The sequence below is a fragment of the Callionymus lyra genome, chromosome 1, assembly GCF_982586985.1.
Source record: "Callionymus lyra chromosome 1, fCalLyr1.hap1.1, whole genome shotgun sequence".
In the NCBI taxonomy this organism is placed as follows: Eukaryota; Metazoa; Chordata; class Actinopteri; order Syngnathiformes; family Callionymidae; genus Callionymus; species Callionymus lyra.
Genome location: NC_141818.1, coordinates 16,284,298 through 16,299,183, shown reverse-complemented (window position 1 = coordinate 16,299,183; position 14,886 = coordinate 16,284,298). Strand labels below are relative to the sequence as shown.

At 37.6% G+C, this 14,886-nt stretch overlaps 2 protein-coding genes across 2 annotated transcripts; both read left to right on the top strand.

Annotated features, from left to right (window-relative positions):
* Window positions 1–4,032: 4,032 nt before the first annotated feature.
* Window positions 4,033–6,558, top strand: LOC148088200 (E3 ubiquitin-protein ligase NEURL3-like). Its single transcript, XM_087804102.1, has 5 exons — window positions 4,033–4,310; window positions 5,124–5,633; window positions 5,699–5,833; window positions 5,898–6,129; window positions 6,199–6,558. Exons 1-4 carry the CDS (start codon window positions 4,286–4,288, stop codon window positions 6,053–6,055), a joined length of 828 nt encoding a protein of 275 aa, XP_087660228.1. The 5' UTR covers window positions 4,033–4,285; the 3' UTR covers window positions 6,056–6,129; window positions 6,199–6,558.
* A 1,866-nt stretch (window positions 6,559–8,424) lies between these two features.
* Window positions 8,425–10,452, top strand: LOC148088199 (E3 ubiquitin-protein ligase NEURL3-like). The gene is made up of 3 exons (XM_087803990.1): window positions 8,425–8,544; window positions 9,059–9,568; window positions 9,633–10,452. Exons 1-3 carry the CDS (start codon window positions 8,535–8,537, stop codon window positions 9,935–9,937), a joined length of 825 nt encoding a protein of 274 aa, XP_087660116.1. The 5' UTR covers window positions 8,425–8,534; the 3' UTR covers window positions 9,938–10,452.
* The last annotated feature ends 4,434 nt before the right edge of the window (window positions 10,453–14,886 follow it).

Sequence of the window (14,886 nt, the reverse complement as noted above, 5' to 3'; positions counted from 1 at the left end):
ATATCTGTATCTATAGCACATTTTTAATGCAGCAGTACATTCTTTTATTGATTTCATTTCTATCCATTGTGCATTTAATGCGCCTCTTGCTATGTTCTTGCCATGTTCTGAGACTAAATGGGTCTGGATCATGGGCCGAAAGAAAAGTATAAGTAAGTAAGTAAGTAAGTAAGTAATATTTATTTATATAGCGCTTTTCGAGACCAGGGTCACAAAGCGCTTTAACAATCAAAACAATACTCAAAACAGTACATACTTCAAAGATCAAGACAACACCGAGAACAACACAGGAGTTCGAGAAATTCAAGGAAAAGCCTGAACAAATAGAAACGTCTTAAGATGTTTCTTAAAGGAGTCAGTAGACTCCATCAAGCGCAAAGAGAGAGGAAGATTGTTCCAAAGCTTAGGAGCAACAGCCTGAAAAGATTTCTCTCCTCTGGTCCTGAGCCGTGTGCGTGGAACCATAAGTAGATTCTGATCCACAGACCTCAGAGCCCGAGCTTGGGTGTAAGGCTGGATCAGATCAGTGATGTAAGGAGGAGCCTGACCATGAATAGCTCTGAAAGTAAGAACCAGAATTTTAAAGTTGATCCTGAAAGAAACTGGAAGCCAGTGAAGAGTTTTAAGGATCGGATGTGAGAATGTGAGTTCTCCTACTTGAGCGGGTCAGAATTCTTGCTGCAGAGTTCTGAATCAACTGCAGACGAGACACATCCTTCTTGTTAAGACATGAAAACAAACTGTTACAATAGTCCAGACGAGAAGAAACAAACGCATGGATTACAAGCTCCAGATCATGTTGTGACAACATTTTCCTAAGTTTAGAGATTTTTCTCAGTTGAAGGAAACAGTTTCTGGTCAGTTTTCTGCAGTGTTGAACAAGAGACATGTCTTTATCAAATACAACACCCAGGTTTCTCAGGCTCAGTTTGACAGACTGACCTAAGTCACCCAAGTACTGACTCAACCCTGGAATCTTATCATCAGGAGCAATCACCAGAGTTTCAGTTTTGTCCACATTAAGCTGTAAAGTGTTTTCACTCAGCCATTGTTTGATTTCTAGCAAACAATTGACTAAGCTGTTCAGCCTTTGGGGCTCAGTTGGATCAAAAGAGCAGTAGAGCTGGATGTCATCAGCAAAAATGTGATAAGAAACATCTGGAAATCTCTGAATGATTTTACCAAGTGGAATCAAGTACAGCAAAAACAATAAAGGACCCAGAACAGAACCTTGAGGGACTCCACACAACAGATCTGCCGATTCAGACCTCATTTGATTGGCAGATACACTAAAACTGCGCCCAGAAAGGTAAGATGAGAACCATTCTAACACAGACCCAGACAGTCCCACTTCATCCCTTAGTCTTCTCAGCAGGATCTGGTGATCAACTGTGTCAAAGGCTGACGACAGATCCAAGAGAACCAGAACAGTGAATTTACCAGAGTCAGCCGACATCATGATGTCACTGGACACTTTCAGTAAAGCTGTCTCCGTAGAGTGATGTTTACGGAAGCCAGACTGAAACTTCTCATGGATGTCGCTCTGATCCAGGAACAAAGACAGCTGCTCGGACACCACCTTCTCCAAGATCTTGGACAAGAAAGGGAGCTTAGAAATAGGCCTGAAATTACTGAGGTCAGTTGGGTCTAAGCCTGGTTTTTTGAGCAGAGGCTCCACAATGGCATGTTTAAATGCATTGGGAAAAACCCCTGTGGAAAGGGAGAGGTTCACCATATTGGTAACCCAGGGGCCAATTACATCAAATACTTTGATAAAAAGCCTACAAGGAAGGACGTCATCTGAGCAAGAGGAGGGTTTCATCTTGTTCACTAGTGCTGAAATATCACCCAAAGATACAGCAGTGAAGGATGACCAAGAGGAGGAGATGGGCTCAGAGACAGTAGGGGTTCCCAACAAAGGGGGAGAGATTTTCTCTTTGATCAATTTAATTTTGTCAATGAAAAATCTGCATTGCTGTCAGCTTCACAGAAGACCGGCGTGATTTGAGGAGCAGGAGACACGAGAGAATTAATCGTGTCAAACAAAACTTTGGGGTTTTTCCTATTTGCTGCTACCAGTTTTCTGATGTAATCAGATCTAGCAGTTTCTACCATCTCATTGTAAGAAGTCAACAGATCCCTGAGGTGAAGTCTGTGCACCTCAAGTTTAGCAGACTTCCAGAGACGCTCAGTCTTTCGACAAAGTCTCTTCAGACTCAGGAGATCTTCATTTGTCCAAGGGCACCGTTTTTTCTGAATTTTCAAGTTCGATTTAACAGGTGCCACTTGATCCAGTATTTCAACACAATGATCAGTGTAACAGTGAATCAAACTGTCCACATCTGGACAGTCATCAAAGGAAAGACGGTCAAACATAGCAGAAAAACTGTCTGCAGTATCGGCTGAGATGACACGCCTCTGAGACCTAACTTTCAAAGGCTTAGGTTCAGGGATGAAGTCCAGGTTGAACAAGACAAGAGAATGATCACTCAGATGGACATCATGTACATATACATTAGAAATGTTCAGGCCAAGAGTAAAAACTAAGTCTAAAATGTGGCCTTTTTGATGAGTGGGTTCAGAAACATGTTGCTCAAAATTAAAGGCTTCAGTTAAAGTTAAAAGTTCTTTAGCAGAACAAGATGTGACGTCATCAACATGAAGATTAAAGTCTCCAAGAATAGGAAGATAAGAAGTCACTAAAGTCTTTCAAGAACACCGCCGCAGGACCAGGCGGACGGTAGATTGACACACAATAGAAAGGTCTTGTAGAACCAACCAAGATCATCTGAGACTCAAAAGAAGTGAATTCCTGTGTCTGAATCACTTTGCAAGAACAACTCTCCCTAAAAACAGTAGCAAGACCTCCTCCACGACCAGAGAGGCGAGGCTTCCCCAGGACAGCGCTCCCTACTGGACAGAGTTCGTTCAGATGAATAAACTCTTCCTCTCTCTGCCAAGTCTCAGAAAGACATAATAAATCCAAATTAACTCTTGTGAAAAGATCATTAAGAATAAAGGATTTATTAGTAATGGAGCGAACATTAAGAAGTCCCACATTCAGCACCGATGACGTCACTGACGACGCCGCGTCACTGACAGGCGCGCAGAGCGGGATCTTTTGAAGCGAACAGCGTTATATCGTTATATCTACCAAACTGTCTGTAACAGGAATTATGGGGTTGGATTTTGACATTTTATTTTTGCAGGCTCCAATTCTGTGAAATACTGGTGTGTTTGTCATATCAAAAAATTCTATCAAATTACTTTCCCCGGACAGGATCAGTTTTATTGTTGTGCGAAGAAAAATGTCTTATCTTCAACACTTCAACGATATCGACATGAGCATTAAACTACTTTGATTTTCAGCCGACCATTCGACCAGAGTTTTAAAAATATGCCTTTACCTTTTTAAACTTGTTTTAATAGAGAAAATATATCAGATCTCTCTGTGTTCAGGACATAAATGTATGAATCCAGGAATCCAAGCATGTGTTGTCATAATGTGTTAAACATGTGACAGAAAAAAAGACCCCATAAAATGTGATAAAACAGGATGTTGAGGAACACAACTATTGCTGCGATAGCTGGTAGTTTTCCACTGGTGATGTCACTTTCCTTTTCTCTCACTACTGGTTCTTCTCGCCACACGAGCTCTGGAGTCATCACGGTTTTCCTGGAAATCACGTGAGGGAAGTTTTCAGATCAGTTTACATGTCCGAGGATTCTCAGGCAGCTCAGGAGTTTGAGGGGCTTTTCCATGGGAACAAATAAAGATTTTCCTGGCTAAGGATTAAAAAAAAGTGGATCAGAGGATTGAAATTTAAAATGAGAATAAAGTGATTGTTCACCAACATTCCCGCTTGAACGTGCGAGCTCAACATGCTGAGTCAGCAGAACTCATTCATCAAAACTTTAGATAAGTAAGTAAGTAAGTAAGTAAGTCATATTTATTTGTATAGCGCTTTTCCAGACCAGGGTCACAAAGCGCTTAAACAATCAAAACAATATTCAATAAAGTATATACTTTAAAGGGCAAGATAAAACTGGTAACACAAAAGGAGTTCCAGAAGATAAAGATAAAGATGTTTAGTTTACACATTTATCTGCTATTCAACTGCTGAAGTTGTGTTCAAATAAGAAAAGTTTCATAATCTCAGCGCAATCGCAGTTCACCAGTTTGGAAATTTACTTTCATGCCCCTCTAAGCCCCGCCCACTTGTTTGGAGAGCCATGTGCTTTTTATTTCCCTTTCACTCTCTGATAGTCAACATTGACATTCAACATGAAGACTGAGAGGCAGAGCTGCGGTAAGTTCTTACGCTCTTTGAGCATTTGTTTTGAGATCTAAAAATATTGAAGGGTTATTTCATTCATATATTTGATTGTTTGATAGACAAATATGAAACTAGTGTGTAGTTCAGGAATTGAATTTCCTAAAGGGATTGATTTCTTTTAACTGTGACTCATGCGGAAGTAACGAGGAAAGAGGATTTTTAAAAGTCGTAAATTATTTAATTTTCAATACACTCAAACAAAAATAATATTAACATTTAACAGGTAGAATATTTTAAGATAAGTTTTTTTGTTTGTTTTTGTGAGAAAAAAAAAAGAAAAAAGAATTTTACTAAAAGGAACCATCTTAATTTCTCTTTAATAAAGTTTAAATAAAGTTTAATTCTTTCCTTACATTTTTTATTGTATTCTTTAATTTAATTTTTAATGCAGATAATTGACAATTGAAAAAAATGTAAGAAGGAGAGATTCCGCCACTCCTTTACTGTCCACTGTAGTCCGACTATTTAATAAAAAAATGTAATGTGTTGTACTACTTTAGTTTTTATATCTATATCTATATATAACATATATTCATATATATTAATCATTATTTATCATTATTTAATCTATTTAATTGTGTTTATTTAAAGATTTTCATGTTTAAGTATTTTCTATAATTATTATAATTTATTAATGTTTATTGTTTGAATTATTGTGTTATTATTATTATTATTATTATTATTATTTTATATGTGTACTGTATGTCTAAATATAATGTATATGGAAGTTCTGTCAAATATATTCCTTTAATGAGATTTAATTTTGTGTTCATGTTTCTCTCACAGATATGGAGTCTTGGCGCTCAACAAGATGTAGTGTCCACTGTCTGGGACCTTTGACCTTCCACCCCCACATAAAGGGGGACAACATCTACCTGAGTCAAGGTGGTCTGGTGGCCGAGCGAAAGGGCGACACTTTTAGAAACGGACTTCTGTTCAGCAGTCGACGCGTCAGACTGCAGGAGAGAGTCCGACTGCGAGTGCTGCGGTGCTGGTCCAAGTGGAATGGAGCACTTCGAGTGGGATTCACTAACGTTCCCCCCAGTAAAAGACAGCTCCCTCTGCCCAGCCTGGCCATCCCGGACCTGAGCAACGCTCCGGGTCACTGGGTGGATCAAGTGTGTGTTTCCCTCTGCCGGGCTGGTTCAGAGCTGGAGTTCTGGGTTTCTTGTGGAGGCAACGTCTACGTCTCCATCGGCAAATACCAACACAAGCTGCTGTCAGGTGTGGACCTGAGCCGGCCGCTCTGGGCCGTCGTTGACCTCTACGGTCAGACACAAGCCATCGTCCTGCAGGGTGAGTCCAAATATCTTCTGTCAATCATTCACCATAGATTTGAATTAAAGATGTTTTTATTCTAGGTTCAAGGAAGAAGACTCCTCTGTACACTAGGAGGTCATGTGTTGTCCTTGAGTGCACCACTGCTGTCGACCACGGTGACCACATGAACTACGACCCTGAGCTTGACGACAGCGATGACATTAAAGACTCACAAAGTAGGACTTGTCAGCTGGAGGTCACACACCTGCAGCTCTGGTAACTCATGTCCTCTGATCGTAGGAGAGGAGCAGGTCTGTGTGGTCTGCATGGAGGAACCAGCTTCTCTGACTCTTCCTTGTGGTCATCGCTGCCTGTGCTCGCTGTGTGAGTCCAAGTTCCTGCTGGAGTTAAACAACTGCCCGCTGTGTCGCCGTATCATATTCCCGATAAGCGAGTGAAGAAGATGTTAATTTAGCAGAAGGTCATCTTCTGACGTTGAATACATCTACATGTGCCGGGAACGCACACAAAGGTAGGAATTGTCACCACGAGGCTTCACGCTTTCACACAAACTCACCATCAGCCATGTTTTTGCCTGCAGGTGCAGAAAGTGAGTCCGAGGATGAAGACGTCCGAGCGGCTCGTCGTTCATGGCTGTGCCTGTCGCACACACCGTCATGCAGCTTTTCAGCTTCGAGTGACGACGAGAACCAGCTGAATGTGTTCATGAGAACCAGGACAGATTCTTACTCTTCGGTCAGATCACAATGATGCCACGATGATGAGCTCGTTGATAGGATTTTTCCACTCATCATTTTGAGTTGTGAAATTATTATGTTTGACCAGTTTAATCACTTGATTATTTAATTGTTGCCAGGAGACTTTATTACATTTCACTGAAGTGACGAAATAAAAACTTCCAGTATGTCTTAAACAATAAACAGAACTTGTGTGACTTTAATATTTGCCTTTCTTCCTCTTAACATATATAAGTATTTACTTAATGTACTTTTTTGAAAACACATATTTGTATTATTTTTAAGAACAGAAAATGCATAAATAAATACTGTGAGTCCATGATTATGGGTGAATAAATAAATTAAATAATGTGTTAATAATGTTCAAATTGAACGTGTGCGAACACTTACTATGTATATTATATTATATATTATATATTATATATTATATATTATATTATTATATTATTATATTATTATATTATTATATTATTATATTATTATATTATTATATTATATTATTTGTATATTGGAACGATCTTCCTCTCTCTTTGCACTTGATGGAATCTATTGACTCCTTTAAGAAACATCTTAAGACGTTTCTATTTGTTCAGGCTTTTCCTTGATTTTCTGGAACTCCTGTTGTGTTATCAGTTTTATCTTGCCCTTTAAAGTATATACTTTATTGAATATTGTTCTGATTGTTTAAGCGCTTTGTGACCCTGGTCTAGAAAAGCGCTATACAAATAAAAATTACTTACTTACTATTAAAAAATATATATTTTAATATATATTCTTTTAACCTCAGCAAAACAAAAAGATTTGAGTGAGATTTTAATTTATTTAAAAATAATAAATAAAAATATAACAAAGAGACTTCTAATTGTTTCACTTGTGGCCGCTATAATGTGACATTTTCTTTATTTTTATAACACATTTGACATCTACACTCAATCATACATTGATTTAAATAATCATAATAAGTCAACAATCACGCTTTCTACCATGGCTTATTTTCTAATTCCCTTCCAACAACATTTGTGAAACTAAGAAGTCTTTAAGACATCTGATCTTAACTGAAATTATAACCAGGTGAGATTATTACAAATGGACTTTTAGTGAAATGTCTGAGACAGTAGAACAATGTGTGGTATGTCGATGTGATCCTGGAGATGCTATCATCTTTCTTGTGATCACATAAAATGAAGGACAGACTTCTGTCTTCCATTGCTATCACGAGTTCAAGACCTGGAATTTTCCACTTCTCCCACTGGAACTCCCCGGAAGTGTTCACACCATTCATGAACACACACTTTATCTGCTCTACTGTGTAAGATATACAGACCCGTACAAAGATTTTCTGTCTCTCCTTTTTGTCAAATGAGAAACATCTTCATGTTTATGCTTCATTGAAGTATTCTGGGATTTCCCAGTGGGGAGTTGGAGTTGTTTTTAAATTCGTGCACCTGTTCAATCCTACATCTTTAAGAGATGACCTAAAGATTATGCTAAGAATTAAAAGAATTAAAAGGATGCAGAATTACAAAAACAATTTAATAGACTTTTTAGAGATGTTGCGCTAGAATGACAAGTTAATTTATTCGTTGTACCAAAATGAGAATTATATCTGCGCTGCAGTTTCGTGGTCACTGGTGGCAAAGTCTGAAACGCGTTGTCAGACAACATAACATAAAACAATATTATTGTTGTTTTTTAAACGAGCACATTCATGCGTCCAACTCCAGTTAAGTTGTTGTTTTTGCTGAAAATCAAAGTTTATTATACAATATCTCACGGCATATTTGCGAACCACAAAAAGTCTTCCGAAATAAAGCCAAAATAAACAAACACTTTACATACTTCTGACGCACTCGTGACTAGTCAGTATCGATGGGTTTGGATTCGCCAGCAGGTGGAGACAGAGGGCGTGAAAATGAGTTTAAAATCATTTATAATAATGTTTAAAAAAAACATTACACACTGGACAGGCTTCGATAAAAAAAAAAACGTGTTATTGTTTGCAATAAAGCTAAACTGATACACGCCCTTTCTTGTAAATGCGGAAGTCGCTTCCGGTGACGTCACGATTGTTTATCTATACTAGTCTCAACGTGCGAGTTAAGTTAGTCACAGTCTTTCATTGAGAGTGAACGCGGATAGTCTGGATATTATTCTTCTCTTTTCATTGGAGACTCAACTAATGCATTTGGGTGAGCTATTTTCTTTATGTTTCCTTTAATTACTTTTCTTTAATAACTTGTTTTGACTCGTAAAAAGTCACAAAGTTATATCTAAAACTTAATAAAAACATTTTTAAAACACAGGTTTATGTAAAGGCTTGCTTAAAGCTTGAATTTTTAAAATGTGAATCATTGTTTGCCCAGTTGTACTCGTCTGTCTGCGTCGCGAAGTACAACAAAATGCCTTTATGGGTGTTTTTATTTTTGCTTTATTTTCTTTTGAAAATCGATTATTATTAATAACTATTAAAACATGGTAAGACTGGATAGAAGTATATGTAATAGATTAATCATTTAAAAATAAAAGGAGGAAGAAAATGTATTAGCAAGGAACTATGTTGGTTGAAAATAAATGTATTTGGTAATACAAAAACATAACGATGAGATTTGTTTTTTAAACTAATAAAAAAAGATTATTAGAGAGTTTATAAATTATAATTTTAAAGTTTGGACTCTCTTCATGTTTCAATTACTGTGGTTACAGATATGGAGTCTCAACGCTCAACACGATGTGGTGTCCACTGTCTGGGACATTTGACCTTTCATCACCTCGTAAAGGGGGTCAAGGTTCACCTAAGTCAAGGTGGTCTGCTGGCCGAAAGAGAGGACAACACGTTTAAAAACGGTCTCCTGTTCAGCAGTCGACCCATCAGACTGCAGGAGAGAGTTCGACTGAAGGTGGTGAAGTGTTTGTCTCAGTCAAAGGGAGCACTTCGAGTGGGATTCACTAACGTTCCCCCCGGAAAAAGACAGCTTCCTCTGCCCAGCCTGTCCATCCCACACCTGAGCATCGCTTCGGGTCACTGGGTGGGTCCAGTGCTTGAATCCCTCTGCCGGGCTGGTTCAGAGCTGGAGTTCTGGGTTTCTCATGGGGGCAACGTCTACGTCTCCTTCGGCAAATACCAACACAAGCTGCTGTCAGGTGTGGACCTGAGCCGGCCGCTCTGGGCCGTCGTTGACCTCTACGGTCAGACACAAGCCATCGTCCTGCAGGGTGAGTCCAAATATCTTGTCAATCATTCACCATAGATTTGACTTAATGTTGATTTATTCTGCAGGTTCAAAGAAGAAGACTCGTCTGTACACCAGGAGGTCATGTGATGTCCTTGAGTGCACCACTGCTGTCGACCACAGTGACCACATGAACTACGACCCTGAGCTTGACAACAGCGATGACATTAAAGACTGTGTGGTCTGCATGGAGGAACCAGCTTCTCTTACTCTTCCTTGTGGTCATCGCTGCCTGTGCTCGCTGTGTGAGTCCAAGTTCCTGCTGGAGTTCAACAACTGCCCGCTGTGTCGCCATATCATTCCCCTTCAACTGCCCAGGAGAGAGGGTCTGAAGGAAGAAGGGTTGAGATGATGTCAAGTCTTGTTATTGTATACAATGATTTCCTGGTGATTCACAGCTGCCAGTCACAGATTGGACCAACAGCGAGTTGAACACACGTTAGGATTATCTGGAGCTTCCAACCAATGCGACTCCATAGTTTTGGAGAGAAGTAGGGAAGTAGAAGTCCAGACAGAGAAGATGGCCTTAAGTTTGAGTCAAACTAGGGAACTCCTTACAGTTCCCTTGCTCAAAGGCGGCAGCTCAGACGGTTGCATGTACTGTAAATATAGATCAATATACACAAATGTATTGATTTATATTATAGTTTTTCTTTTATTTATCAAAACATTTCCTGCTTCTTAATGAAATACATTCAAACAAACATTCTGTGTTTTAGTTCTACTAACATTGGAATCATCCTTATTTGCCAAAGGAAGTGTAAATCTATGTTTTTGTCCCAAGGCGGACAATGATGTACTTTTATAAAATACGTGTCAGATCAACTCATCGTGTTTCCTTTGTAAAATAAAGTTTGTTGAGAAGGCTGTCGTTGTGATTTTTGTGTTACTTAAAAAACATCACGTCACCTCCATCCAACATTGACGAGCGACTTACTCCACAACATGTTACTCTGAAAGAAGAGATGGTACAACATAAATAACAACATGACTATTAAACTTCATGACTGTGAACAGAGAGATTGAAATAATAATACATAAAAAATAGTTTAAACCTGCACATTTGCTTAACAGGTCACATAATACTTTTAGAGTTAGTCAAATATAATAATATAGTGATGTACTTAAATTAAGTACAATAGATACAATGTATCTAATTGGGCGTATATTAAAAACAAAACAAAAAACGTATTATTGTTATTTTATATTTTATTGGACAGAATTCCAAGCTCTGATAACAATGCTCTGAGATCCATTGTTCAGGTCTGGGTTCCATCTTCTGAGAGGCTCTACACGTCCGTGCACTTTACTCTAGTTTAATAAAACAAACTACGCATATTACGCGCAGAAGAACCTGGTAAATATCACAACTTCTTACCTATAAATACGTTGCGTGACGAAGTGTGTCACAAATGTGCTTATGATCGATTTAATGTTTACCGTTAGCTTGTGTTTTGAGCATCACTTAGCATCACAGTGTTTACTCTTGAATCGAACGCATAAAAAAGCTATATCAAAGTTAAAAATAATAATAAGTAAAGCTTTAAATATTTGTTGATACAAGATTAAAAAAAAAGAAAAAAGCTAATTTTCGGAAATAATAGTGAATACATACGTATACTTACAGTTAAAATATTATTTATATTCTGAATTTTGCTTCCCATTTAGTATTCCTTACTGTGTATTGTTGACAAAGGGTGATTCAAATATTACACGTTTTACTGTTTCTTAACTTAAAAACAACTATCGATTCCACACAATTGTAAAGTAATGCTAAAAGTGTTAAACTTAACTTGAAATGGTACTATTTCTGAACGTTTAATATATTTATATTTAAAGTTACATTTATTCTTAAATTACATTATTTTTATTATTTTAGGAAAGGACTGTTCCGGCAATATTAGCACACCTAAAATCCCATTTATTTATCTTTTTCTTCAAACAGATAGTGTTCCAGACCAAAGCAGTCTGCCGACCAGCAGAAGATGAGCTGTGATTGGCTGACCTCGACCTTCTCACAGTGGAGACCACCTGACAGTGCCAGCCAGTCACAGGCTGACGTCAATCACAGCCAAAGGTCTGAAACCCGTTTCTTTGTGGGGGTTTTTTTTCACTTCATACAACACGTCTTTTGTAGCAATAACTTGCTTTACAAGGGAACTTTTTTGATCACAATCTCATCAAGCAGATATGAAAATCATTCCAAACATTTGTATCTTTGATTTCGGTCCAGACAACTGTGGATGAGGGCAGGAATGTTATCAGCAAACATAAAGATAGACCATTGGGCTCAGTTTTTTTTCCTCCTCAGCGATGAGCAAACACACTAGTGTTGTCTCTCCTGTCAACAAGTCTGGAGAGAGAATGACTTGTTTCTGGCTTAAAGTGATCCGTGTGTGTCCTCGACTAAGACTCGTGGCCTACATGGAGCCACTACCCTTGTTCCTGCCTCCACCTGTAAATCCTGTCTGTGACCGGATCTACCTGTGTGATCTACCTACAGATCAGACATGTAGACAACAATAGGAAAACACAAACTTACGTAAGATGTCTATCATAAGTTTGGTATTTACTACCTGAGACATTAGTGACTTACATAAATCCCTCATAGGCCTGTGGTAACAAAAGAACGACTGCTAACTAAAGAAGTATGTTAAAAAGGTGGGTGGATCACTGTAGCAACCTGCTCTTTTTGGTTGTCCCTGAATCTAAAAATCGTCTCTTCATAGGGTTACTATTGTCTCATAATGGTCACAATTGAACGTAAGTTATTATAAATATGTCAGTGTGTCAGAGATCAGTAAATGGGTAACTATATTTACAAATGTGCAACTTGATTTATAAATGTGAAGCCTGACAAACAAACGTGTAACATCACCAAAAAATGCATAACATGATTTACAAATGCGTAATGTGATTTACGAATGTGCAACTTCATTTACAAATGGGTAACTAGATTTACAAATACGTATACTGATGTAAAATGTGTAAAAATGATTATTCAATTGTGTAACATGATTTTACAAATGCGTAATGTGATTTACGAATGTGCAACTTCATTTACAAATGGGTAACTAGATTTACAAATACGTATACTGATGTAAAATGTGTAAAAATGATTATTCAATTGTGTAACATGATTTTACAAATGCGTAATGTGATATAAAAATGTATAACATGGTTTTTCAAATGCATAACTCAATTAACAAATGTGTAGTTGCAAGTAAATATGCTGAAATTTCAAGGTCTGACACACCTATTGCAATGAGAGCAACGTAGATGACAGTAAATCCTGTTAGACAAACACAAATCAACACCTTGTCATAACTGTTGCACGTCACGTGTGTAAAGAGAGTGGATTTCTCTGTGTTGTGACATTTATTATGACGTATTTATTTTAAATGACACATTTGTAAATGAGTAACTCCTTTTGGAATACTGGCACAAGATACACTTCAATATCCGGCACAAACCAGGTATTTCCCTCAAACACGTTTTTTATCTTTATTGTTTCCTGTGGACAGTTAGTGACATCACCCATGGTAAACTTAGATGACCGACAAACACTGACCTAGTATGACTTCAGTTTCTAGTAAAACATCCCAAAGTTATCCACTAAATAATAAACAAATCTAAGGCTGTAGTGTTACTTTGACTGAAGTGCAAACATTTAAAGGATTGTGTGTTCTTTGCCAAGTTCTGGCGCACACTCTCTTTTGAACTTCATTCCATATATTTGGATTGGCAAGGTCATCCCATTAAAACAAATATAGTAACGATACAAGTAATGACTCTTAAAGCGGACTGGAATTCTGAAATTTAAATCTTATTTTACTTGTGTTTGTGTAATGATGGTAAAATATAAAGTATTTTACAGTTCTTGGATGAAACAAAATTCCAGATTATTTAATGCTTGTCCACTAAGACATTTAACGATAATATAATGTAATGTTAAATTAGGGTTTTAAACTATCTGTAGTTCATCAAATAAACACGTGGCGGCTATATGACGCACATATTCGTTATTGAATTAATAACCCATGATATTTACTAATACAAGTTACAATGAATAAAATAAAACAATAAAACCTTTTTTTTTTTTAAAGTCGTTTATTTGGAGAAAAAAAACAAACCCCATACTCAAACAGTTACTTCTCCGATCCTTAAAAATCTTCACTGGCTTCCAGTTTCTTTCAGGATCAACTTTAAAATTCTGGTTCTTACTTTCAGATCTATTCATGGTCAGGCTCCTCCTTACATCACTGATCTGATCCAGCCTTACACCCAGCTCGGGCTCTGAGGTCTGTGGATCAGAATCTACTGGTGGTTCCACGCACACGGTTCAGGACCAGAGGAGAGAAATCCTTCCAGGCTGTTGCTCCTAAGCTTTGGAACGATCTTCCTCTGTCTTTGTGCTTAATGGAGTCTACTGACTCCTTTAAGAAACATCTTAAGTCTACATCTATTTGTTCAGGCTTTTCCTTGATTTTCTGGAACTCCTGTTGTGTTATCAGTTTTATCTTGATCTTTAAAGTATATACTTTATTGTATATTGTTTTTATTGTTTAAGCGCTTTGTGACCCTGGTCTGGAAAAGCGCTATACAAATAAATTTTACTTTACTTACTTTACTTCAATTACTTACTTACTTACTTACAGTACTAAACAGTGATGCATAGCATTTGTCTGACCACTAGATGGCACTATTGAGTCACTAACGAATTATTCAAATTTTAAATTAATTTATTAATTCGCTTCTAATTAATAATAATTCCCAACACCCGACATTCTGTGCAAAACAGAGATTTAAAACAAGCAGTTAAACAAGTTAATTTAATTAATAGAGGTCAGATTTGTAAATAATATATATACTTCATCAGCGAAAACTCTGGATACTGTGAACAAATATTAAGACATCAGCTTATACTAGTCACTGTGAACTGTTTGATCCATGAGAGAAAATGTACATTTTTGCCTGTCACAAAGGTAGATCAACACGTCAGTCAGAGTGATGGTTTCTGGTCCAACAGGTACGCTGACACCTCCAGTGACACCTCATGTCCTCTCAGTGACCCCTGTGCTGCCTCACAGAAGTGACTCTGAACTTGTCATCTGCAAACTAAAAAGTAAAATTTCTAGCCTTCATCTACTGTGAGAGCAAAGCATCATGGGAGTAGGAAAGAGTAGATAAGAGAAGTGAACACACCCAGCACCATGTTGAGTAAAAACAGAAGCTCAATCTCAACAGTGTCTGAAGTCAGATGTTTCAAACTAAAGTCTCAAAAACAAACAATTGAACTTC

Coding starts and splice junctions, on each gene's coding strand:
- LOC148088200 (XM_087804102.1), top strand. CDS start 4,286: ATGAAGACTGAGAGGCAGAGCTGCG. Junction 5,634..5,698: donor ACAAGCCATCGTCCTGCAGG/GTGAGTCCAAAT, acceptor TTTTTATTCTAG/GTTCAAGGAAGAAGACTCCT. Junction 5,834..5,897: donor TGACATTAAAGACTCACAAA/GTAGGACTTGTC, acceptor CTCTGATCGTAG/GAGAGGAGCAGGTCTGTGTG.
- LOC148088199 (XM_087803990.1), top strand. Junction 9,569..9,632: donor ACAAGCCATCGTCCTGCAGG/GTGAGTCCAAAT, acceptor TTTATTCTGCAG/GTTCAAAGAAGAAGACTCGT.